This window comes from Podarcis pityusensis (assembly GCF_964106645.2).
Source record: "Podarcis pityusensis genome assembly, chromosome: 3".
NCBI lineage: Eukaryota > Metazoa > Chordata > Lepidosauria > Squamata > Lacertidae > Podarcis > Podarcis pityusensis.
In genome coordinates, this window is record NC_138026.1 from 57,265,073 (window position 1) to 57,292,198 (window position 27,126).

The 27,126-nt window shown below is 40.3% G+C and overlaps 1 protein-coding gene and 1 long non-coding RNA gene across 3 annotated transcripts in view; one reads left to right on the plus strand and one right to left on the minus strand.

Moving 5' to 3' along the window:
• The window catches only part of THEMIS (thymocyte selection associated), a 67,979-nt gene that overhangs the window by 8,780 nt on the left and 32,073 nt on the right, over positions 1–27,126 (minus strand). The window contains exon 5 of the mRNA XM_080999654.1: positions 446–599. Within this exon, the coding sequence (XP_080855780.1) occupies positions 446–599 (154 nt within the window). The remainder of the gene's footprint in view (positions 1–445; positions 600–27,126) is intronic.
• Positions 10,369–27,126, plus strand: part of LOC308473921 — a 37,986-nt gene continuing 21,228 nt past the window's right edge. For both annotated transcript variants that reach the window (XR_013984403.1, XR_013984404.1), the window contains exons 1-2: positions 10,369–10,480; positions 12,925–12,970. This is a non-coding gene — a long non-coding RNA (uncharacterized lncRNA). The remainder of the gene's footprint in view (positions 10,481–12,924; positions 12,971–27,126) is intronic.

The following is a 27,126-nucleotide window of genomic DNA, read 5'->3' on the forward strand; positions in this document are numbered from 1 at the left end:
GCATCTCTGAGAAGCACTTTAAAAGTTTGAAACAATATAAACGTTAAGCACATTTTTGGAAATAAAAAGTGTAAACTGAAGACATATTTACAGTTTTAACACAATAACATACTTTTTTTTATTAATATCAAGGCTGAGCAACAGTGGTGGGGGGAAATGGAGCCTCAATTTAAATATAATAAAGATCCATCTGTTGTGAATAACACTGACTATTCTTGTTGCAGTATGAAAGTGACTTTTATTCAATGCTGCTGCCAAATGATCAGATGTATCTGTGGCAGACACATGAATGGGAATCTGAAGGGACCTTTGGGGTCCCTTCTAACACTATGATTCTATAGAGTTCTGTATTTTCTGTGCTTTTATACAGATCCAGTGGTTCCAGGTGAAATCATGCAAGGTATCTGTGAACAGCATGCATTTCTCAGAACTTGGGTCAACTGACCTTTAGCCATCCTGTTCTCTGCAGATGGAGCTGTCTGCGCCATCTCCTCCTTGTTCTCCTGCTGCTCCAAATCACTTTGACAACTCAACTGTAGTCCTGAAACAGCAGCAAATTGATCTGAGGGCCGTTTCTTGGTGGCATCTACATAAACATCCTGAAATGACATCAGACAGCAAGATTGATTTATGCGTAAATTGTTAGTCAAAACATGAAGCTTCTCAACAATGAAATGAGGAAGAACAATGACTGCATGTTCGGTAATTTGCTGCACGTTTGACAGAAGCATCTTCTGTTTGCCAAAGGAAATTATAAATCCTACATTTACTTACTTACTTACTTACTTACTTACTTTATAACACAAACACACACAAACACACACACACACACACACACACACACACACACACATCTTTGAGGTATTTAAAGCTACATTACTTTAATATGATTGGAGTATCAAGGAACATATTTGGTGTATGCTACATTTGTATGTACATACACAACACACATACACAGAGACACATACCTGTGTTTTCCATATATGTATGATATAACATCTCTCTCTTTTCATATAGAAAAATAGGTATATATAACCCATTGCTTGTTGCAGGAAAATTGAATGTCAGATTATCCCCAACTTGTTCAGTCACAGCTTGAAGAGCTCCAGAAAGTGAGATCTCTCCAGCCCTTTGGAATAATTGGATAGTATCCAACTAAGTTTTGTTCAGAGTAGACCCACTGAAATGAATATAAGTTAGGGACATTCATTTCAGTTGGTCTCCTCTGAGTAAAACTTAGTGAAATACCACCCATTTGGCTGCATTGTAGAACTGCTGCGACCATCAAGATGTTTCTCCTACTATTCAACTGAAATCTACCTTGCTATAACCTAGGCTGATTAGATCAAGTCCTATACACTTGGGTAGCAGAGGACAACTCTCTGCCCTCTTCTGTGTGACCAGTGGCACTGCAAGGCCAGATTAAGGGAGCAGGGAGCAGCAAAAAAACATTTTAATATGTAGGGAGAAGAGGCTAGGAAGCCAAACTTAGGTGTAATCATTGGCCACCTTGTTTTTAAGGTAAAAGCAAAGGGTTGAGCAGTCAGGCAGCCAGACATGCTTCTAAGGAGTAGAATTCTCAGACCTGGGTATAATTTAGAAGACCAGCTACTGCACACATATGCACCCTCAGGGCAAATATCTGCTTGAACGAACTGGATAAAAATATCAGTTATAAAAACTCATAGTGTCTATACAGCCTGAGACCTCTGCATACTTGCTGTCTTGTTTCCTAATTGCTTACATGATTACAGTGCACCCACAAGCCTCTCACAAACAACTTCTGCATCTTAATCAAACATTTAGGAACAAAAGTTCTATGTCATTGAGAACAGAAGCTAAACTTTCATTCTCCTCTTCAGATTTTTTTTTTTTTAAGTTGCTTTTCCTTCTTAGTAATCAACACAGCATGAAGCACATTTCTGATTTTGAACTGTCCTCAAATAACTTGCAAATAAAGCTTTATTTTAATAAAGATACCAAATGGGAAATTTCCCAGCTCTGAAAAATGTGCATAAATACTGTGATAATGTTATCAATCAGGTCAATCCTTTTATTCTTTTACAGCGTCTTTTAGAAAACGTTCCCCAAGGGCATTTTGCAAATAAAATAGTATCTAAAAAGGGCTTCAATAGTTGAGAGTAAGTCATGTTAGAATTTAAGTTCAACTTATATTGAACTCAGATGTCCTCCTAGTACTGTATATCTATCAGCATGACAATAATATGCATATTTGGGAGACTACAATGTACAGTGGTACCTCGGGTTAAGTACTTAATTCGTTCTGGAGGTCCGTTCTTAACCTGAAATTGTTCTTAACCTGAAGCACCACATTAGTTAATGGGGCCTCCCACTGCTGCTGCGCCGCCGCTGCACGAGTTCTTTTCTCATCCTGAAGCAAAGTTCTTAACCCGAGGTACTATTTCTGGGTTAGCGGAGTCTGTAACCTGAAGCGCATGTAACCCAAGGTACCACTGTATAGTCATGTACATTGATAGTTATATTTAGAGCAGATCCATTGAAACCAATGAACTTAAGTTAACATTGGTTAACTTTGGGGATCACCTGTTAAAAACACTAAAAATCTAGGTCACCACTGAGTTAATGGGCTTAAACATGCTCAACTTATCACCCAAAAGTGTATTGCTGAGCTCTTTGCTCAGCTCTTTACAGTCAGTTCAGATGTGGGCTGTGCAGAGGAAATGTGTACAAAACATTGGAAAATCCATGGAAAATCCATGCCATGTATGACTTGGTAACACAGGGCTCTCTTGGCTGATAGATTGACAAAATCCAAATCTATATGGATCTATTGGGTAATCAAACCATGTTTTATCAATCCATTTAGTCATCATTTCCGTAAGGCATGTGTCAACGCTAATGCACTCACAGATTTCCTTCATGGTCAGGCCACTGAGTTGACATGAAACTGAAGAACCAGATCTATTTATTTTACCCAACAAATGTGAGCATAGAGGTGTCTCCCCATTGAAATAAATGAAACAGCCTTTGGATACATATCAAAGCATCTATGCTTGCAGGAACCAAAGCCCCATAGTTTGCTTAGCTTCCTGTATTATTTGGTGAAGGAAAATACTAAGTACATAGACTATAATACCATGTTGTCCACACAGAGCCTTTCCTTGGTCACAGAATGAAACATGAAACTCCTCCACACACATATTAAAGCAGCAGTGCTGTGTATTTGGGCATGTAGAAGAACATCTCAAACTGCTTAAAAAAAAATTAAAATCGTTCTCAGCCTCTGGGAGGATTCTTCCAGAAAAGTGTCTGGATTTCAAGAATTAGGATTTGTGGTCATTTATCTGACAGGCCTGCAGAGCAATAAAGAAAGCCAAGATGAAATCAAGTTAAAGGATTGCCGCCAAAACAGTTTTACCTCAACACTTGTATCTTTTCTTTAAAAAAGAACACAAAAAACCCTTCGAGCATCACTAAATCTGCAGAAGGCAGTGCACCACGCTATAAAGATAAAGTTGCCTTTGACCACATCGTACCTCAGGAAGTCAGAGATGATACATTAAATAAAACAGACCTTTTTATTGGAAACTAAGACAAGGATCAGAAGCTGGGGAAACATAGCAGTCAGTAAGCTTGGATGTTGTACCTTTCTGCAGAAGTTTGGTCTCAAATAAAAGCACAGGCTATGTTCCCCACATTTTGCTTATGGGAATATTCAAGGCATTGCTTTTTCCCACATAGTAAAAGATGCAGAAAAGCAAGGTGTTTTCTTCAAACAAATAATAATTAATAAACCCCATATTCCCACAGAGATCCCAGGTTTCCCTTTTTTTTTAATGCTGGGCCGTCCACTCCTATTTAACTTTTTCCTTTCCCTTAAAGATGTCTGTTGAGTACAAATGCTGACATTATATAAGTAACATTCAGGGGCCACTAGGGGCGCATCAGAAGATGGCTGACAATAACATCTCTCCGACCCACACGAGGTAATTTGGAGGCTGTGATGGGAGTAAATAGCCTCCCTACCCCCCCTCAGGATTGTGGGGGGGGGGCTGCCCTTGCCTGCTGTGCCCTATACCACCCCCGAATTTGTGGGGATGGGGGCACTAGGCAGAATGCCCTTCTGTGGATATCGGCGCTCCTGGACGCTGCCTCTGATCCGCGCCTCTAGCTGCAAGAACTTCAAAAGAAACGATTAGGATGAAGCGAATGCACATATTTCAAGGAAGGAGGGGGAGTAAAGACTGCTAACAGAAGAGATCTCTGATAAACAAGACGAGTTGGAAGAACAAGAATTAACCAGATGAAGATACACCAAGACTCGGTATGGCAAAAGGACTGGATGGGGGAGGGGAAAAAAAACTTTCCTTTCTTTCCTCTATGTGATTAAACAAGAATTCCCCCCCCCCCCTCACAAGTCAGAAATGTCGTTTGAAGGACTTAGGCTGTGGATTTATGTCTGTGTGGAGATAAAATTTCTAACCAAAGCATGCTTTAAGAAGAGCGTGGAATGTATAAGGGCTTTGGAATGACGCAGTTAAAAATACCATTGCCATATTGGGAAGTTCTGTCGGAGGACTTAAGTCTGGGAGGAGAAATAGAGAAATAGAGCTGTTTTTATATTGTGGGTGAAACTCCTCAGAGGGACTTAAGAACGACAGTTCTGTGATTAATGATGCAAAGAGCGATGTTATCTATGAATGCGATGATATATGGAGGCCATCTCGATTTGAGGATTGGATGAATGGAAAAATTCACACAGGATTATTATTGGTGTTTATCGGCTTAAGGAGATTATCAGAAGAGATCATAAAGAAAAAAGAGAAAATATACGAACAAGATGAGATGTGGAAACAGCAAGATAAGACTGGATAGAATTATGAACTTTGTTTAGACTGATTTGGACATTAACGCAGTAGCAAGAAGATGATCAGAATCCCCCTTCGGATCTTGAAATATGGGTCCCCTCAACAAAATTTAAAATTCGGCTTTGTAATTCGGAATTTATGTGATGTGATTTGATTTGATTTGATTGGTCAGTTAATAAAAATTATTTTTTTAAAAAAGACATTATATAAGTAACATTAAACCAGGCTTGCAAGGTCTTGGATGTGTCCCATAATATTAGCAATAAAATTAAAGCTCTTCTGAGAGAAATCACGTTATAAATTATTGAAGGCCTTTCTCGGGCTCTAGAGCCTACACAGTTCTTCATAGAATTAAATGGTGTAGTTATACATATTAAGTTGTACAAATAGCCAGGGAGCTCCTGCATATAAAGATGAAGAGCCCAAACCATTGCTTAAACTATATTGCAAAAGAGTGAAGGCAGTGGCTGCACAGGTATGTAATACTTTACCATGGTGTAGTGTTACAAGAGGGACGCGGGTGGCGCTGTGGGTTAAACCACAGAGCTTAGGACTTGCTGATCAGTAGGTTGGCGGTTCGAATCCCCACGACGGGGTGAGCTCCCATTGCTCGGTCCCTGCTCCTGCCAACCTAGCAGTTCGAAAGCATGTCAAAGTGCAAGTAGATAAATAGGTACTGCTGCGGCGGGAAGGTAACTGGCATTTCCGTGTGCTGCTCTGGTTTGCCAGAAGTGGCTTAGTCATGCTGGCCACATGACCCGGAAGCTGTACGCCGGCTCCCTTGGCCAATAAAGCGAGATGAGCGCCGCAACCCCAGAGTCAGTCATGACTGGACCTAATGGTCAGGGGTCCCTTTACCTGTAGTGTTACAAGAGCAAGCTTAACCTTTCCGCACCCCCCAGCTCCTATGCACCTACTGTTCCTCTCATTCACTGGCAAAATTGCAAGGACGGAATTAGAATATTTCTTTTTTGTTTTAGATAACAGCTTAGCATGTTGTCAGAACCCTAAACTATGGTAAATCTTAAGAAAGATTAGTGAAAACAAGGCAGCTTCATGAACTATTATTTGAGGTTAGCTTGCTTGAATTAACCCAGTTTGTGTTGGTTCAAACGACTTGGCCAACTTTGGTTAATCAGAAACAGTTTTTGAATTCCCCCTGATAGTTGTGCCAGAAGGGAGTGTATGAGTCAGTGAAAAGGCTAGGTTTGTTCTTGTGATGCTAAACCATAATGGGTGTTCACGTGTTACATTCAACAACTATATAATCTATGTACCCCAGTATACAAATAGTATATTTGTACATTTATACATATGTAACATTCAACATGTGTGTAGTCTGAGTACCTGTCTACGCAATAGTTGAGTGGTACAGATCAAAAACTGTACATTATTTTGCACAAACACTCTTACATGCATAGAGACAGCTTTTACCTGAATTCAGTGTAACGTGTGAACAAACCTATTGCATCACATCCAATGCTTGCTGCAAAGGGTATGCTAAGGGTTCCTACAACAATAATGTCTTCCTCCCTTCCTGCCAATTGGCCTGAAATGCTACGTGTCATCTAACAATTAATCCATTGCAAACATACACCCTGCAACTCACGTTACTGTCTGATGGGTAGGAATGTACATTAGTACATATCCATAATAAAATTTAGTTGTAGCCTAAAAATAAAAAGGGGTGTGTATTGACTGGCTTTTAATTTAAAAACCGAGGGAATTTCAGAATTCTCAAATGATTATAACATTTTATTTTCTCAAATTATTATAACAGATCATTATTATAACACTTTATACATAGCGAAAAGTATGTGGATGATCAAGCTTAAGGGATTTTTATTTTTTTATTTTTTTGGTATAATAGTAACTGCACCACAATGTGCAAAACATATAAGGAATTATATGGCAATGAACATGCCACAATTCTTCTGCCTGATACACACACCATGGGTGCATACACACACTATAAGAGGAGAGACAGTATACTTTGATGAAGCTGCACATTGCTAGACAGAACGCTACATTGTTATATGGTTGCAAACTACTCTAGTGAAGAAAATGGCCCATTTATTGGAGTAATCAGTGCTGGGCATTGCACTACAATTTCTGCCGTACATTTATTATAGTTACCCATGCTACGAGATACAGATCATAAACCTCTAACTGCAATCTTTAAAGAGATCCTAGAGAGCTCTTTCTGATGCCTTGAGAAATTCGGGGGGGGGGGGGACCAAAGAGATGTTGGCATTAACTGTTGCCAATTATCAACCTGTTCTGTGGATGTTTAGTTGTCATACTTTCAAGCACAGTATTGCCCACACTGACTAGCAGTGACTCTGCAGGGCACCAGGCAGGAGTCTTTTGCAGCCCCACCTGGAGATGCCAAAGACTGGAGTTTCTTGCAAGCAAGCAAAGTACCAGTAAGTGCTCCACCACTTAGCTGCATCCCTTTGCCAGTGTGGTGTAGTGGTTAAGAGCAGTGGACTCGTAATCTGGGGAACCGGGTTCGCGTCCCCGCTCCTCCACATGCAGCTGCTGGGTGACCTTGGGTTAGTCACACTTCTCTGAAGTCTCTCAGCCCCACTCACCTCACAGAGTGTTTGTTGTGGGGGAGGAAGGGAAAGGAGAATGTTAGCCGCTTTGAGACTCCTCTGGGTAGTGATAAAGCGGGATATCAAATCCAAACTCCTCCTCTTCTTCTTCTTCTTCTTCTTCTTCTTCTTCTTCTTTCCAAGAATCTTCCATGTGGAAAATGCGTACTTATAAAAGCAATAATTCACTACCAGAGTTGTGATGGCTACTACTACTACTACTACTACTACTACAACGACGACGACGACTACAACCACAATTAAAAAAACACTGTATCTTCTAGTAATGGCAGAGGGACAATGACTTAGGGATCTTACTTAGACCGTGTACACATTACCAGCTTAAAACGCAGCGTGGAGTTTCCCACCACCACTACTGATTTTCAAATCACTTTTGCATATTGCTCTATACATCTGTATGGTTAAGGTGTGTTTACAAGTCACCGACCGTGTGTCCACACCAGTGGGTAGAGAGCAGGTATAAGGTATCTTCATAGAGCCTATGTTTTCAAATCAGACTGAAGCTGGTTTCAGGGGAAGCACATCAAAACACGGGATTTCTCAAAAAACCCTACAGGATAGATGTGGACCGTGCCTAACATCATGTGTCCATGGCTTCACAAGCCAGCAGCAGGAAAGCATTGGATGCAGAGTAAACAGGAGGGTGCACACAGCCTTAGAAACAGGATTGGGACACAATCTATTATTGAGATAATATATGCCACCAATTTTCTCTCCTACTTTTTTTAAAAAGCAAGTAGCAAATTGGTGATAGACAGAAGCTAGACTTTGGTCCAAAGTAGTTGAAGGAGCCCTTCTCCCATTATCTGCCTGCCCATGCCTTAAGATCTGTTGGTGAGGCTTTCCTTGCAACCCCAACATTGAGCTTAGTGTTGAAGTGGAGAAGAACCTTTTCAGTTGAGGTTCCCTCCCATTAACTTCAGTGGGAGAGGGAAAATCTGAACATTGGTGGCCAGGCTCTGTAGCCTACAACTATTCTGCTCACATCACTGGAACTGAGCATAGGATATGTACCTCAACAACCAATAAAAGCACACCCCACGCATATGATCTCTAAACGGAAACATTGGGTGCACATCATGGGGCTAAATGTCTTTGGCCTCCTGAAAACTCACAAGACAGAACTTCATAAAGGGCACTTTATAAATAAATAACTTTATAAATGGAACACTTGACAAAACATTTGCCTCCTGGGGATTCAAACACATTGCTAATGTGTCTTCCTAGAACCCTCACCCTCACCTTGGGACTCCAAACACAAATGCATGCTGTGTGTGTTGCCATGTAAGGGTGTGTTTTGGGGTACGTGCTCCCATTCTTGGCTTCTGCCATATATCAGGGCACAGCCTCCCTCCTGATTGGTAGGATGTTTCCAGGGACATTGGGTGTGGGTGTGAATTTTACATTTTTTTTGTACCCCTCACCCACCCTCTTGGGCTGAGCATGCCTTAGGCACAGTGGCTATTTTGCTGGCATAGCAGTGACGTATATTCCATATCACTGTACTGTGTAAGATGGATTTCTCTGCCCCTTAACATGGTCAGATACAACTTTGACAGAGAGGATTTTCACACTTCCCAAGTCTAGGTCCACAAAATTCATATGCCCGGCTCACATTTCACTATTCAAATATTAGGAAATCCATTTCTCCAGCATTTTGTTCCTCTCCTATCAGCCACCAGCCTTTAAAACTGGCATAATCGTAATCCATACTTATGTTGTTTTCCCCATGGAGAGGTAAGACCTTAGCAAGAAACCAGGATTTTGCTCAAAAGCATCTCTTTGCTATGAATCGGATGTCTGCATGGCTATCCATAATTGATGTTCACAGCCATTTAAGATAAATGCCTTTAAAATATAAAATTAGAAGGAGCTGGGAACCTTTGAGACTTCACAGGGTGCTATTAACAAACTAGACAGCGAGTCAAGGCTGATTTGTTCCACTCTGGAAAAGATAATGATTTTTTGATTGTTACTTATTTTATGCCACAGTGGCCTTCCTGCTTAAGCTGTCAACAAGCCCAGCTATACTGCACACCAGAGTAATATCTTGCAAGGGTATTACATAACTACAGTTATACGAACTGACAGGGTCCATAGTTTTGCCCAGAAACTTTAAACGCACTGCCCCAGCATGCAGATCCCAACCGAGTCCCCTGGGCAATGTGGAATAAGGAATTATAGGTTTCTAAAAGTCTTCCAAATGGCCAGTGACAATGAAAGGAATCTTCATGCAGCCTTGTTAGCATACAAGGCAGCAAGTAGTGCTTCACATTCTTTATTTTCCTGAAGAACGTGGAAGGTACGTATAATAAAATGTTCATGAATATTTTTTAGCATCAAGTGCCTATTAGTCATGCCTAAAGAGGAGGTTCAACGAGAGTCCAAGGTGATAATCTCAGAGAAAGCAACACAGTTATGACAACGCAGCAGCTACGTTGGGCTAAAGTAAATAATGTAGTTTAAACCTGCTCTACCTTTTCATTTGGGAAGAGTTTAGCAAGCACAGTCGGTGTGTGGGTGGGTAGCAGGCGCTGAAATGGAGGTATAATTTGAGTGTGGTAGTTACGGTGCCCATTTTACATTCCACATAGCACATTTTTCATTAGACGATTAGGACGGCAGTTTTTGAAGAAGACAACCATAAAAGATTGTGGATAAATCTTTATTTAAACTTATTACTATCTCGTGATGAGTTTCAAAAGCAAATTGCCTCAGTCCAGATGCTCAGATGTACTTCCTCAGAGTGGCTGGGGAAACCCAGCCAGATGGGTGAGGTATAAATGATAAATTATTATTATTATTATTCCTTGCAAACCCAGCCTGCCTGGACTGCCTCAGAACTTTAAATGGGGGGAGGTGCATTGTGGGAAAGGCAGGCAGAGTTGCCTCATTCTGTTGTGAATAGAGAAGCCTGACTATGTCCACGTAGATTTAGGAGCCTCCTTGCCTGCAAGAAACTACTAAGCCATGGTAAATACCTTCACCAGGAAAATGTTGAGCTTTTAAAAAGTAGGTGAATTATTCCCCACATGACACATTTAGATAAGCTAAAGTATTTTCAACTTGTTCAGTAGGTGGAATTCTATTGTAATTTTTTCCTGAGGCAAAGTCTACCACACCTGAACAGAGTCAGCTAGCATTCCAGGTGCCTTGCTTACATCTTAATTCAAGCATAATTCACTAAAACAGATACTTTACACCTAATGAAAAATAGGGTCATCTGAGGAGGAAATCCAAATTCTCATATGCACTATTGACCTTTATTTTCCAAAATGTAATTGGGGAGAGGGGCCTATTACCTGGTAAACTGATAAAATGTTCCATTTTGTAGATTTCCATTTTTAAAAATGCCTGTTGTGTATTAAAGTGCTATGTAACACACAAATGCTTTGTAAATAAACAGGGAAAGGGTGGTGCTAGGGAAACCTACTTTATTACTGTAATTATTTGCTATCTTCAGGGCAATGCCGTGGAAACCACTAGATGTCTCTGTTTCCTGTTTTATGCATTACACTTGAAAATTAATACAGCTAAGATATTCCATTTTAAACTCCTCATTTCAAGGGTCCATAACTCAGAGTAAAAATTCACTGCAGGCAACGACTTGTCATAAAAAGATCCAATCTAAGAGAGGTATTTATTTTCTTCTACTCCTCCTCTTCTGTACATTTGAAAATATGCAGCTCTGCATAACAGCAGTACTAAATTGTTAACTAGATTCAAGTTTGTCTCTGGGCACTGGTAGATGAAATAGCCGACAAATAATGCAGACTTTAAAAAAAACAAAACCCTAATCCCATGTGAAGAGAAAGTATAAAAAGAGGGGAAAGAGAAGGAATTGTTTACAGGAACAACTTCCGAAGGGGGATGATGATATTGCATTTAGCTTCCAGAAGCATTTTGAATTCATGTTACACCTCTTTCTTCCCTCCCTCCATCTCATGGTGCAAACCAGAAACAAAATATTTCACGTAATCCTCCCTCTCCAACACAAAGTGCAGAGAACATTTCTCCTGGATATTATAATTTAAGCCCATTCCTCACTTTTTATGAAATATTTTCAAAGTGACTCACAAAGATTTAAAAAAACAAAAATGCCATTAAGATGAACAGAAAATAAAAACACACATAATACTAAAAACATTTATACACCAACAATGTAACAAGAAATAATATACATATATCCATGCAGACATTTCTCCACCATACTAAAACTGGCTCTTTTTCACAGAACTTTGTTTGGGACTCAGAACTTGTTTGTAAATTAAGTTCTCTGAATGTCCCCACTCCCTGAGGTTAGGTTTATTGTGACTTGGGAGAGGGTCTTTTCCTTTGTACTACCATGACCTTGGACCACAGGAAGTTTGCCTGGCACCTGTTCACATATTTTTGAAGCCAGCAGGGCCAGCCCAAGATGTTTTCCTTCCTGAGTCAAAGGAGAAAGATCCCACCCCCACCCAATTTGACATACAGAAACTGAATGGATTTGCAGCGGAATCTCACTTCAGCATTCTCCACAGGGCAAAGCAGCCTAGTTTTGGGCATGCAGGACAAGTGATGTGGCATACCCAGCTCTGTCCTCCAACAAGGGCAATTGCCAGAGGCTCAGGAAGGACAACTGGAGGTGGGAAGGCTGCCACCAGAGACTCTAGCACCTGCTGCCCAAGGTGATTCTCTGGGTATGCCAACTTATTATTTATTTATATATACCCGGCCCATCTGGCTGGGTTTCCCCAGCCACTCTGGGCAGATCACAACAGAATATTAAAAGCACAATAAAACATCAAATATTAAAAACTTCCCTAAACAAGGCTGCCTTCAGATGTCTTCTAAAAGTCAGATAGTTGTTTATTTCCTTGACATCTGATGGGAGGGCGTTCCACAGGGCGGGCGCCACTACCGAGAAGGCCCTCTGCCTGGTTCCCTAGAGTCTTTTTTCCATTTTTATTTCCCCAGACTTTTAAAAACTCCAGTTGAACAGCTTTTTCTTTTTAATTCGGCAACTATCATTTGGTGTTTTTCTTGTTCTGTATGTGATTGCATATTTTTAACCATTTTACATGATAGCATATATCTATATTTATATAGGTATTTTTCACACCAGATTGGACTGTGTATCAAGGCTGAGTCACACATCTATGTTCATTGCTTGATAACTGCAAGCAGCAGCTGGAGATTCCGTATATGTAATATATTATCATATGTCAAATGCCAGAGGCAGAATTTTCATCTCATCTCGTGTCATCTGAAATACAAAGTTCTGAGGTGGAGTCAGTTACAGCTGTTTCTGGCCATGCCTTCACCTTACAAGCACAGCTCCTTGGTTTTCATTATAATCAGAACTGTTCAAGCTTGGAGATGTATGCCCTGCTATCTTAAGTACTTTACATTTTTATAGCATGTTTTGTCTTCAGAACACCAGACTATTGACATTGACTAATGAATCTTCACAGAATCCCAGAGGAAGATGTGGCTGCAGATCATCGTTTTATTTTACAGGTGGGTGAACTGAAACACAGACTCTACTTGTGTCAAGAAACGAGAGTGCCTGGAAGAAAGGTAGGATTCAGATATAGAGCTTACTTTAGCTCTATTCACAGGGAGATTGTGCAGGAAAGCTCTAGTTCTGCCTTCCCTACCCAGTCACCTTTTGTGAGTTCTGAGCATAGCTGTCAACTTTTTCCTTTTTTTAAGGGAAATTCCCTTATTCCGAATAGGATTCCTCGCAAGAAAAGGGAAAAGTTGACAGCTATGGTTCTGAGATGACTGTCTATATCAGCGAAGCCTCTTGTTCTTGTGGAGCTTTCTGCACATTTTGGCACCCTAATCCACTGAAAATTTTGGGTTGCAGAATAAGCTTTCCAGTCATGCAAAAGTACCTCTGGATCCAACCACACACATATATAGCCAATGGAGAAATGAATAATATAACACAAGGCCAAACTCTTTCTTCAAGAGTTATGTTTCAGCCACTTGGGGCCAGAAATGGGTTTCTTTACATCCAGGGCAACCAACATGAAACTGCACCCAGCCCAATAATTATGATGTAGGCTGAAAGATTGGCTACTTCTTGAAAATGTGGACATTTTAGATTTAGAAGGTTTTGATAATGTGTTTGGATGGCATGCATATTTATGGTATGATAAAGTCAAAGCGCATAAGGCCTTCAAGAATCATATTGTCAGGAAAGCATTGTTTAATGTTTGGGTGAGATATAAGGATTTGTTGGAAAGTAAAACACCAAGGTGGCTGTCACCAATGGAGGCAAAGGCATTGAAAAAAACAAATATGGAGACAAACTGGCCAAAATATTGTGAAATTTTAGAATAAGTTGGAGATAAATTAAAATTGCAGAGCTTTGATAAATTAAAAACTAAAGTTCGAGATTGGCTTCACTACTATCAAATAAGGGAGGTTTTTAACCTAGATAAAAAGATTGGTTTCCAGGAGGAAAAATCTAAACTGGAAACGGAATTGTTAGAACCTAAAACTAAAAATCTGTCAAGAATGTATAATCTGCTGTTGAAATGGAATACACAGGATGAAATGGTCAAATCTGCTATGATTAAATGGGCGCAAGATGTTGGGCATAATATCATGTTTGCTGACTGGGAACGGTTATGGACCACAGGTATGAAATTTACGGCTTGTAACGCCTTAAGAGAAAACATAATGAAAATGATTTATAGGTGGTACTTAACCCCAGTCAAGCTAGCAAAAATCTATCATCTGCCTGATAATAAATGTTGGAAATGTAAAGAAAATGAAGGTACTTTGGTGGACGTGCCCAAAGATCAAGGCCTCCTGGGAAATGATATATAATGAATTAAAAAAGGTATTGAAATATACTTTCTTGAAGAAACCAGAGGCCTTCCTCTTGGGCATGGTCGGCCAATTGGTGCGAAGGGAAGACAGGAATTTTTTTATGTATGCGACAGCAGCGGCAAGAATACTTATTGGGAAATATTGGAAGACACAAGAATTGCCTACCCGAGAAGAATGGCAGAGGAAAGTGATAGACTATATGGAACTGGCTGAGATGACCGGCAGAATTCGAGATCAGGAAGAAGGGTCGATGGAAGAAGACTGGAAAAAATTTAAAATATATCTTCAGAAACACTGTAATATAAAAGAATGTTAGAAAAGGTTGGAGAAGAATATTAGACCGTATTGGCAGACAGGGTATAATGGAATAAGTAAATATGAAGTGTAAAATAAAGATAGAGGTGAATTAAATACTTTCGAATGTTAAAATAAGTAAATGAAAAGAAGGTTAGAAGGATTTGCTGGAGATACGATCCAAATTAGAATACAAAGCAGGGAGGTGAGAGGAAGTCATGGAAACAAGTAAATGGGAAGACGGTTGTAATGGTTTAATTTGATTTTTGTTATTTTTCATTGTGATTTTTTGTTTTTTGTATTTCTCTTTTTACTGTCTGTTTTTTGTAAGATGTATGTGATTTGTTTTTTTTGTTTTTTTTCTTTTTTTCTTTTTCTGTAATTTTAAAATTGGAATAAATATTTTTTAAAAAATAATAATTATGATGTAAAAGATTAACAGTTGTAATAAAATGAAACAACAAATACATTTACACAAGTCTTGATAAGGCACCATTAATGAATATTAAGGATTATTTCAAGAGGTCTAAATTTGTTGCTGACTTTGGAATGGGGAAATTGGCAGTACCTGTTGTTTAAAGCTTTAAATTTCTAATGAAATTTCTGCAGTATTTAACTCACTCCCCTATTTTAGCATGAAATACAATGATTGCCCATGACTACTAATAATATGTGTAACATTAATCATGATTTTGGTACCTCTTTGAATCAGGTGCCCAGGACTCTCGCTCCACCCTAGTTCTGGCCCTGCAGCTGCCCATAGGAAGGTGGACAGCAAAGGATCTGCATAAATCTTTTTTTTTTTAAATAATATTTATTAAAAGTTTCAGGATTACAGAAAAAAAGAAAAAATAGAAAACAACACTACAATACATAAAAAAGAAGAAGAAAAACAAAACAAAACATAAAAACCAATACAACAATACAACAAAAAGAAAAAAAAACACAAATCCCATATTGCATATCTTTAACTTCCATTTGCTTGTTTCATTGACCTCCTCACACCTCCCTTTTTGTATTCTAGTTTAATTAGTTATTTCAGCAAATTCTTTCCATCTTTCTCAATTTTTATTAAATAATTTATCTTAATAATTTAACATATTAATTAACTCAGCAAATCCTTTCCATCTTTCACTATGTTCTGTCATTCAATTTACCTTAAATTATTTTAACCTTATCTTACCATAGAATACCTTAAAACTTAATACTTAATACTTATTTATACATAACTCCTTATATCATTTCTATTAAAGCCAAATAGTTTCATTCCAACATTTTTCCTAATACTCATTAATTTTACACTAATTCTCAAAATAAATTTTTAAGAACTTTCTTCCAATCTTCATCCAACGTCTCTTCTTCCTGGTCTCGGGTTATGTCAGTCCTTACTGTCCATTCCGTCCAGTCCATCAACCTGGCAATCTTATGTCCGAAGCTCTTAAGTCTCTTCCATGTCCCTTCTGCAGGTCTTCTTCTTGTTGTTTATACCTGCACTTTTCCTTGTCTTTTGTTAGTCTCTTTCTTAATTTCTTTCCTTTCTCATTGAGGAGTAGGTCTCTGGGAGGTTCCAGCCCAAAGTTATCTCCATCTCCCTTCATCAAACCAGCCCATTCCCCACAGTCCCACTCCCCACAGTCATCAATGTAATCCAAAGAATATTTAAGAGCATATTTCAAAGTCCCTCCGAAGTTAAGAACCTCCTCAGCTCCAGACTCCCCCTGGCCCACTCCAACTTCAATCTTCAAAAACAGCAGCTTATGCTCCTGCAGGGCCTCAGATCTCTCCATTTGTATTATTTGAGGTGTTTCACTGTCCAAGTGCCACAGACAGTCAAAAAAGCTTTTATCTCCACCCATTGACCTTCAGGTGGCAGGGAGACAATCAACAGGTGTCAGTACCTGAGCAGCATGGCGGTGCATGCTCAGATGGAACAAGACTGGCCTTCATATATGCTGACCCAAACAAATTTTAAGCCCTAAATTTAAGGCCTTAGTTAAAGGTTAAAAGGGGGGACCCCACAGGTTGTGTGATGCTGTTTTTGTGAGTGGGAAACTGCAAACTGAAAATGCAAAATGGCATATTTATGATAATTTCTAGTAACACGCTAAAACTTAGAACTAAAAGAGGAACACACACACACACACCACATAGAGAGAGAAGTTTATGATGTGGTGAATGCGCCTCCAGTGTTTCTCTGGGATACTATTTTAAAGTATTTATATTGCTAGCTGGGATCTGGCCTCTGATAAGAAAAAAATGATAGAGCAAGCAACAAGCTCAATAAAACTAGATTATTTTTTCCCTTGTACAAGGAATCACTAAAATGAAGAAGTATAATAGTTTCAGATAAACCTTTCAGCTAAACTTCTTTTGCTGCACTTTTCCATATTTCACAGAACATTACTAGATTCAAGATTTCTCATCTTGATGACTTTAGTTTGTGGCCCCAGCAGAAACCAATCCAGCTGAGTTTTGGATATATTTTCAAATTTTGATTGTTCAAAACACTGCAAAAAATAAGGTGAAATTATTCAACACTGTTCCACTGGATGTGTTGCTGATTATTTTATCAACTTCACAATTCCCCCCATCACATAAAAAGTAGCTCATCATTCATTCAACTTTTCCCATTTTTTCTTATTATGCCCAATTTTAATATACCTATAAGGGACATAGAACAAATATATTGGGAATATATTATTCCTGAAGGAGTAATATCTTCTAGTTACAAGTAAACAAATGCATTTGTGTTTACTTATTACTAGAAAATATTACTCCTTTAGGAATAATATATTCCATATTCAGAACTAAGAATGGCATTTCCAATAGTGCACAAACATGATTGTAAAAGTACTAGAAATAGTCATTAGTTTCTTTCCGCAAATTCTCCATTCTAGCTCTCTGCCTAACATGAAACTTTTCAGAGCTCGTTTTGATGTTATATAAAACTGTCCATTTCTTGTTCCAAAGAAACTGTTCTGCATATCACAGAGAAACTGAATATTACCCTGTGGTTATCAAAGGGATTTTAAACATTACATGATCAAAAGGAAAGTAGCTGATTAGCAAAGGGATACTTAATCCAACTTTGTCCAAGTTGGGTGTACATGGAGATGCCCACAAAGAAGGCCTGTATTTGAATAAAATTCATTGCTATAGGAGAGGGCAACTCCATGTCTGCTTTGGAAGACCCAAGTAATACACAGATAAATGTGTAGAGAAATGCAGTGTCCCTGTGCATTCTGCTCATAGATGAGGAAGAGGAAACTTGGTTGTGTATGAATTGGAGCTCCATGTGTGCAGCTTTTGTTTTCCAAATTATTCCCTATAGGATGGAGCTCCTATTACCAAAAGACTGTTTCTTCCTCCTTTGTGAAAGAAAGACTAAAAGAGGAGGGCAGCACTAAACTTCAAACCAACAAATAATTAGGCAATTATAAAAAGGAGTTAGAAAAAAATGTTTCATGTTTTTGGAGAAGCACTCTATACTATACCATATATAACGGCTGCTCTGGAACTTTTACATGGAAGTTAATCCCCATCAGTAGGCCTTATTTTTTCTCATGCTAGTAATAGATGGGTGGGGTATAAATAATGCTATTATTATTATTATTATTATTATTATTATTATTATTATTAGTGTGGGAGGGTTAAGTGATCTTATGCTGCAAACTCAGTTGACAGTATCTGTTGACATACAGTATTAAGAGTTTAGGAGAGCACAAACTTTCCTTCCTTTCTTGTCAAGCAAACTGATGGATGACTATAAAGTTACTATGAATTCTTTTTAGGTCTCTAATAGCACAAGTACAAGAAAATAAACCTAACAAGCTTTCTGTTCAGAGGTTTTTTCTATCTAACGTTGCATATCTTTTGCTTCTTCTAACACAAGGAGCAAATGGTAAGTAGGGCCACTCAAGCTACTTGAGTATGTTTCCTCTGATAATCAGAAGCATGTTTTACACTTTTTATTACACATTTTTCTGGCTGACTGGTACTTAACTGCACCATGTTTTACGTTTTTGTAAGCTCTCTTCCTTGCTGTACTTATAAAGAGAAATGGCCCTGATTAACTGGCTAAGATAATCAAATGTCTGGCTCACTTCATTTTAATGCAAGCATCACTTAGGTATCTTCAACAGAAATGCCTGTTTCTGTCCATTATAGCATCACCTGCTGTACTAAGGGCACATTCCAGTTCCATATTAGTTAACACTGTATCTATGTTTCGCACATTAACCACACTATACTTCTAAGCACAGCACTGGTAAAAGATAATAGCAGCATAGGAAATAGAATCATATAGAATCATAGAACTGAAGAGTTGAAAGGGATCCTGAGGATGATCTAGTCCAACTGCTTACAACGCAGGAATCTCAACTAGATTGTACATGACAGATGGCCATCCAACCTCTGCTTAAAAGTCTCCAAGGAAGGAGAGCCCACTACCTCTCCTGGGAGTCTGTTCCACTCTTGAACAGCTCTTATTGCCTGAAAGTTATCCCTGATGTTCTAGGAAGGAGCAACCAGCCTGCTCCTTTGCCACTTTCAGCTGTAGTGACCTGGAATTTATTTTAAACCATGTTGTGCTTTCATGGACAAGTTGTCTGCAAAACCACAAGTGAATTGCAAGATCTTGATCCAGATATTATGGGCTATTTGTAACACACACACACACACACACACACACACACACACACTTCATTTAATTGCTGAGCTACACATTTAGTTTGGCCCTGAGTTGTATAGATCATAGGTTCTAACATGAAACTCTAAAAAGAAAAGGGTGGTGGGAAGCAAAAGGAAGAGCTGGCTGCAGCAATTTTTTAAAACAATATTATGTTAAGTGCAAAAGCATTAAATTTGTATAAATGCTCTACCATTTTCATACCCACCCTTCTGGCACTGATTAGTCCACTTGAAGAGATATATAGTTGAACTACACTGTTTGTAATTTTTAATCTAGAAACATCAAAACACTTAATTCTTAGAAATCACTGAATATTCTGCTTGATTTCACTGTGTAATATATGCAGTGTCCTTATGGAAATCTTATAAAAATAAGCAGCTGAGAGACTAGGCTTTGTGTGTGAGAGAAAAAACTTTTTTAAAGCATACACTTGAGAGCTGAAATATAGCAGAGCTACACTCATCATTGCCCTTCATAAGTCAGATCATATTCTTGCTAGGAAGTTCCACCTTTGATAGCACAGGTGTTAACAGCTTTGGTCTAAACCACTGAGCCCAGGGCTTGCCGATCAGAAGGTCAGCGGTTTGAATCCCCGCAACGGGGTGAGCTCCCTTTGCTCGATCCCTGCTCCTGCCAACCTTGGAGTTTGGAAGCACATCAAAGTTCAAGTAGATAAATAGGTACCACTCTGGCAGGAAGGTAAACGGTGTTTCTGTGCACTGCTCTGGTTCGCCAGAAGTGGCTTAGTCATGCTGGCCACATGACCCGGAAGTTGTCTGCGGACAAATGCCGGCTCCCTTGGCCTATAGAGTGAGAGGAGCACGCAACTCCAGAGTCGTTTGTGACCCAACTTAATGGTCAGGGGTCCCTTTACCTTTTTACAGTGTGAAGACCCCAAACAGAAAGCAAAAGTGAGTAGAGGAATTGGACATTTCTCCTGTGGGAAGTTTCACAAACTGTTACTCACATGAGATGCCCATTGATTTCCCCCTTTCCATATTATTACACTGGAAGTATTATTTGCTCTTATTTCCTTTTTCCTTGTTTCAAAACTCTGTAATAATTTCCATTCTAAAAAACAACAAAGCTTTATTCTGATACCTTGTATGTAGAATGGGGAGGGGGGTCAGCACGGGAGCCAACAGAAAAGAATGAAATAATGAATTGTGATTCCAACGTTTGTTTGCTATTACGTGATGCATTTTTGTGTTTGTGTATTGTAAACCGTCCTGTGATCCTCAAATGAAGGGCAGTATAGAAATATTTATTATTATTATTATTATTATTATTATTATTAATCATCATCAATAATAATAATAATAATGACAACACTACCTTTCAAAGTCGGTGCACAGGGATAGGATGAGATAAAAATCTGGCCCACTGGGCCAAAAAAGATTTGCTACCCCTGGATTATGAGAATGCATGCCAAAGGTGGTTAACACATGACTTAGCAGATGCTGAACTACAATTCCCACCATCCCTGACATTTGGTCATGTTGGCTGGGGCTGCTGGGCATTGTAGTCCAACAGCATCTAGCAGGGCTAATGTAGCTGCAGGCCTTTTATGCACCTTCTGAATCAATTTACGCAGACACTCAGATACCTGTGACTGGATTTCCCATCACTTTAAATCTGAGTAGTGTATTGGCCCGAATATAAGCCGCACTTCTTCTCCCAAATTCTGACTGTGAAAAGTTAAAGTGCAGCTAATATTTCCGACCTTACAAAAAGCCCGATATCACTGCTGAAACAGACAAACGGTTAACACTCCCTTAACTCTTTAACTCCTACTGGAGCCCTGGTGAACAGGGCTGGTGGGTGGCTGGCAGGCAGCTGCCGGTGCCACTGCCTCACACTTCCCACTGTGCACCTCCACTGTTGTTGGGGGGGTGCCCACCCGGTGCTTGGAACGGCGGGCAGTGGAACAGCGAGTGCTGGCGGGGGCTGCTGCGCCACTGCCACCATGCGATCCCCCTCTGCCTGCGCCACCAGTGTTAATAGAGCAAGGGTGTGCCTGCCTGGTGCGTTGTGAAGCGAGTTGCGCCCCCCCTGCAGAATGTCTCCTTTTGCTCAGCCATACCCACCGCTGTTAGGGAGCGTATAGGGTGCCCACCCAGCATGGAGGGGCAGCCAGTGGTGGGTTGTGGGTGCCTGGGTGGGCCGCCGCCACCACTGCCCTACGCAAACCTCCCCCAGCTGCACTGTGTAGGGCTGGCGCTCTGGGGGAGTGTCAGGGCACCTTTGGCAGCCCCCATCATTTCCCTGTGCACCGTACTGGTCCTCTAGGGCTGCAATTTTTTGCTTGGACCATGTGGTCGCCTCCATGTATTGTCTTTTTTTCTTTTCCCCCTCTTGAATTTTAAAGGTGCGGCTTATATTCAGGTGCGGCTTATATTTGGGGCAGTATGTACGTAAGAGTGTTGGGTGGGAAGCTGATGAAGAACATAGTACTGGAGGAGTGAAAGTTTAACCCCTTTCCTGGACACCATTTCCCCAGTGAAAATCACCTGTCAGGGAACTGCCATCAGTGCCGGAGGGAGAGAGCAAAATCCAGAGGGATTCCGGAGAGCGTCCCGGGATTGGGAGAGGCAGCCCATCTTCTGGGGAAGAGAATCAGCGTAGCACCAGTGGAGAAGGGGGGCAGATGGGGGAAGCGGCGAGGCGGTCCCATGACTCCTTGCCGGGGACCAGCGGGGAGAGTAGAGGTCCTCTGCTGCCTACGCCCTCCTTGCGCAGAAGGCTTTCGCGCAGAGAAAGTAGGAGGAGACTAGGCGTCAAAGAGCTTCTTTGCTGGAAGAAGTTTAAGAAACGCCCACTGATGGATTCTGCCAGTGATTGAGACAGCCACGGGTGAGTGGCTGTCCGGACAGAAAAGGTTCACTCAGGCAGTCCAGCCAGGTGTTTGCACCGGCTTACGCACAAGCAACCCCTAGAACCATTACACCACCCTTTAATTGTTTACTGACCCGTAGAGCGAGCAACCAACCAACCAAACATATGTGTTCAAATGAACCATTTAACAAGGTTGCCATTTGTGTGAAGATGAAGATCTGCTTGCATGCAAAACTCCAACAGACCTTAGGTTTGCAGGGAAGCCTCACCTCACAAGCCATAGCTTTGGAATTCAGCTCATAGAGAAAGTCAATGATCTCTATCCAGGTCCAGCCCAATCAAAACTCAACCATGCACAGTCCCACTTTGGCCTATTGTTCTCCTTTTAGATGATGTTACATCCTGCCAAAGTCCGCCTGGCCCCTGCCCAGCCCCTGGAAGCATCTCATTCTTCAAGTAAGGCCAATAGTCTCTCAAAGAAACTGGTCTGAATATAGAATCACAGAATCATAGACGTTGGGAGGGACCCCGAGGGTCATCTAATCCAACCCCCTCCAATGCAGGAATCTCAACTAAATCATACATGACAAATAGCCATCCAACCTCTGCTTAAACACTTTCAAGGAAGAAGAGTCCACCACCTCCTAAGAGAGTCTGTTGCACTGTCAAACACTCTTACTATCAGAAAATTATTCCTGGTGTTTAGTCAGAATCTCCTTTCTTGTAACTTGAATCTATTCATTTGGGGTCTAGCCTCTGGAGCATGTGGAGCATCCACCCTCCAGGTGACAGCAATAGGATTCACTTATTGTTTGGGGATGTGCAAATTAGGTAGGTTTACATTAAATTTTCAACCAAACAGAATTTTCCCCTCATCCTTCTTATCTCAGTAAGACTTAGGCTGGATCTACACAGACCGTTTAAACGTTGTTAGAACAATATTAGATATAGCGCTCTAAAATGTCACAGGGCATACTGGTAAATAAAAAACGTTCCTACCTTGTTTTGTCAGTAACAACGCAGTTTCCCTATTTCAGGGTCCTCTGTAGCACCCTCTGGTGTCACATTTTAATAATGCATTATTAATGTGTCCGTTAAGTTATGAAAATCCTTCCTTAATCCTTCCTTAACATTATAAACCATGAGTGTAGATCTGCCCTTAGTCTCAATCATGATTAAATTTAGCTGAACCGGTGTGTGTGTGTGTGTGTGTGTGTGTGTGTGTGAAAGAGAGAGAGAGAGAGAGAGAGAGAGAGAGAGAGAGAGAGAGAGAGTTGCTACCTAAGCTAAATTCATGATTTAAATTTCAGATATGAATGTGAAATATCCTTATTTTTAATCTTGGCCAAATCCAAATACACAGTCCTACTGAAGTATAAAATTGAGTGCATATGATCAGCATCACTTTCTTCTGCTGTTACACTGATTTGCAATGGATACAATCCAAAACAAAGTTAAGTATGCTTAGTTCTGTATTGCATTGTGGCCAACCGAGTCAAGACTCTAACCCCAAATTCAAAGCAATACTATGTTGTGATACTGCAAATATGTAAATCCTTCAGGCAGCCTCTGTAAGCAGAGGCCTATGAGCTGAGAAACTGGAACTAATCAGGTCAGACACTTCTCCTAATGCCTATATAATAATACATACAGTGTTAGCATTTTTTCTCTCCATTTCTTAGTCTCTGAATTTCCTCCTGCCAAATCCTTTCCATGCCTTGCTAAGCAACATATTAATTCCAGCTGGTCCATTAAAATCATTAAGTGGAAATTATTGTTACTTTTTCGAATGAGAACTATAAACACATACACATCCCTCTCTGCATAATCCAAGAATATTGTAGACCTCAGTTGATTTCACTTTATATAACCCATTAATAGCACACAGCAGCATCAAAAGCAACAGATTGTAAGATTACTCTAGCATTGTGTTCACTCCCCAACAGTTACAGAGGCACAAAAAGAAAGGGCCAGTTATCAAAAACCATTAGTAATTTCATCAGTATTCCTTGCCTGTGATAGTCACAGGGAGGGAAATAGGCTCAGTCCATACAAAGCATGGCTATCAAATGATCGCAGAATGCCTACATAACATCCATGCAGATATGTCCCCAGACTCAAAAACAAAGCTTACATCTTAATGTCCAAAGTCACAAGCACTCCCTGGGTGGTGTCAGATCAACCTTTTCAAACCCAGCATCCACTTTCAGCTTTAACCTGTAACCCACTTTCTCTCCTTTTTTAGTTTCAGTCTCCCTTGTCTTTCTCCTTCTCTCACAAGTTTGCCTCTCTGTCTTTGTTTTTTTTTAAAGGCAACCTAAAGCAACAAATAGAAAAGAAAATGAAGATGGTGCCACAGGTGCTAGCTGCATTAGGCTATGTTTTGTGGCACTTAGGTGTCCCAACCAAATCCCCCCCCCCCCTCAGGTCAGGTATGTTTTCATAATTTGGAGGGAACCCATGACACACTTGGCAAAAGCCCAACCACACCTCATCTAGATGCTTCTTGGGGCACATTGAGTGAAGTTGAGCTACACTGACAGAGCCTGAGTGCAATGTCCTTGTGGATCAATGGAATAAGAAATGGGTCCTCAGACCACAGAAAAACAATTGGAGTGGTATAATATAAAGCAGGGCTGTCCAACTTTTCATAACAAGAGGGCTGCAAAAGTACTTTGACATGGAACCTGGGGCCACAGATTGAATTAAATGTTCGTGTCGTGCGTGGGGCAGGGGAGCGAGGTCAAAATTTGATGCCTCCCCCCCCCCCCAGCCCTCATGTTGCCTTCCCAAAGCAAGGCACTGGGCCCTAGAGCTCTTCCACCTTCTCCCCAAAGCTGTGAAAGTGTTAACTAGGCTTTTGGAGGGAGATGGTAGGGCTTTAGGACCCCATTGGAGCCCTCAGGCCTCCTTTCCAAAGCCCAGGGTCTCACTTAGGCTTTGGGAAGGCAGTGTGAGGGCTGCAGAGGGGGTGGCATCAAATGTTGCCAAGGGCTGCCAAAAAGGCCTTGAGGGCTGCATGTGGCTCTTGGGTCATGTGTTGGACTGCCTTGGTACAAAGAGACAGGAAGAGAAAGCTGGAAGGCATAACAACAAGGGAAGGATGGCAGGGCATGAGGATAGGAGATAGTGAAGAAGAAACAGAAAATGGGTGGAGCGGAGCAAGCCTGCCTCCAAGGATACCCTAAGAAAGCTTTAATAGTGTCAGTGAAATTCTGTATCCTGATGTTTTTTACTGGCAATTTACTCTTCCAAGCGGGCTTGCATTTATTTTCCATTTTATTCTTTCTATAAAGGAAATTTAGCTTTGGGCAGCACAGTCCAGGTTTTTATTTTTTTTACTAAACAAACTCTATATGTATACAAAGTTTGAGAAGAATAGTCTCCAAAGCAGGTTCTACAGAAGGAAAAGGAAAGTTGCAGTAAAAGTCACTAGCAACAATATACATTTTATCAATTTAATTCTAGAAAAGCCTTCATCATTCTCCCGGAATATAGATGTGATAAATATGTTAATGGAAGATTTTGATGATTGAGTTTGTAAAACTACAAAGCCAGAAAGAAATTACTATTTGCTTTTCTAAATTAAAAAAAAATAAAATTCAAATCAAATCATGAATAGGAAGGTGGGAAAAAAGCTGATCAGAGAGACATAGCACTTAAACTCTCTCAGACTGGAGGCAGAAGATTTCAGAACACTGAAGGTGGTATGATACAGAGATCAGCTGCCACATAATTCCAAGGAATCTGGGAGCTTTATGTTATGTTAGACTAACCACAGGTTGTTGCTGTAGTGAATGTGGTCTGTCTTTTTAATAACCAAGCCTAGTCTGTGATATTAAGTCCCTTCCCTAGGTGTGCTGGCTTTCATAGAGGAATGAGAACGAGTTGGAACCTTATTTTGGCTACTTGCCAAGTCCTTATTACATCTATTGAAGTTATCCTCACTCCAAACCCACAGTTGTAATATCCAAACCTGGCCAAAGTTAGTGAAAACTAGCCAACTTCAAAATAAAGGGTTCAGATAAACTGAAACAAAATGGAAGAGTCTGGTATCTTCATAGCAATGCTGGAACAGAAGATGTAAGGAGTAGCAGACACAAGAGCTAGGGTTAGTAAGATGCCTTGTAAACAATGGTTACCCATTGTGTATGCGTGAGGCCACTGTTGCTTTGAGTGTATGAAGTCTTTCAGGTATGTACTCAGTGTACTCAGTCTCCAACCCCGCTGTGATCAGTAATACAGTTGTGATCACATCTTGTTTGGGTATCTTGGCATTTATATTCACAGGTTCTGGGCAGTGTTACCCCCTTCTTCTCACGGTTAATAAAGCCCTTCTACTTTGAACCACCAAAATGGCTTTTCTCACCAGCCATAGTTGAAACGAATGGTGCACAGCTTTTTCTTTTCACAAGATTTCATTATACAAAACATAACATACACACAAAAGGTGTGACACCATCTATGTATGTTCTCTCCCCCTGCCCCCGGTCCATCATCATGTCACAACCCAGCACAGATTATTTTCTGACACAACAAATAAGTCATAAAGATTTCTCTTTTTACCTGAAAGGAAGCAAGATAACACATCTTTCCCCTTTGCTCTTTGCTGTTATACTTACTTGTACTAGTTCAGTCATTTTCCCCTGTTGAATGCACAATTCCTTTCCAGTACTAGGACACATATATTCCTCTTTGTTTTAAATACCTCCCTTGTGCATTTCTGACAGGCAGAGTCTTTTATCCAAAAGGTGGGCTGTAGTGGAGTCTTTTATATCTAGTTTTAAAGGAACATCCAAACTACAATTTATACATCTGTACAATCCCCTGCTGTTTCAAAGAGGATCTTCTGACTTCTGTGCCAGGCAGTATTTCACTGCTTGAAAAGAGGCCTTGGGATTTTCCTATAAGCTAGCAAGGCGATAATTTTCATGCCATTTGGAAGTCATATAGTTCCCTGATATCTGCAGTCTGAAAATAGAGGCAATGTGCCATCAAATCTACACAATTA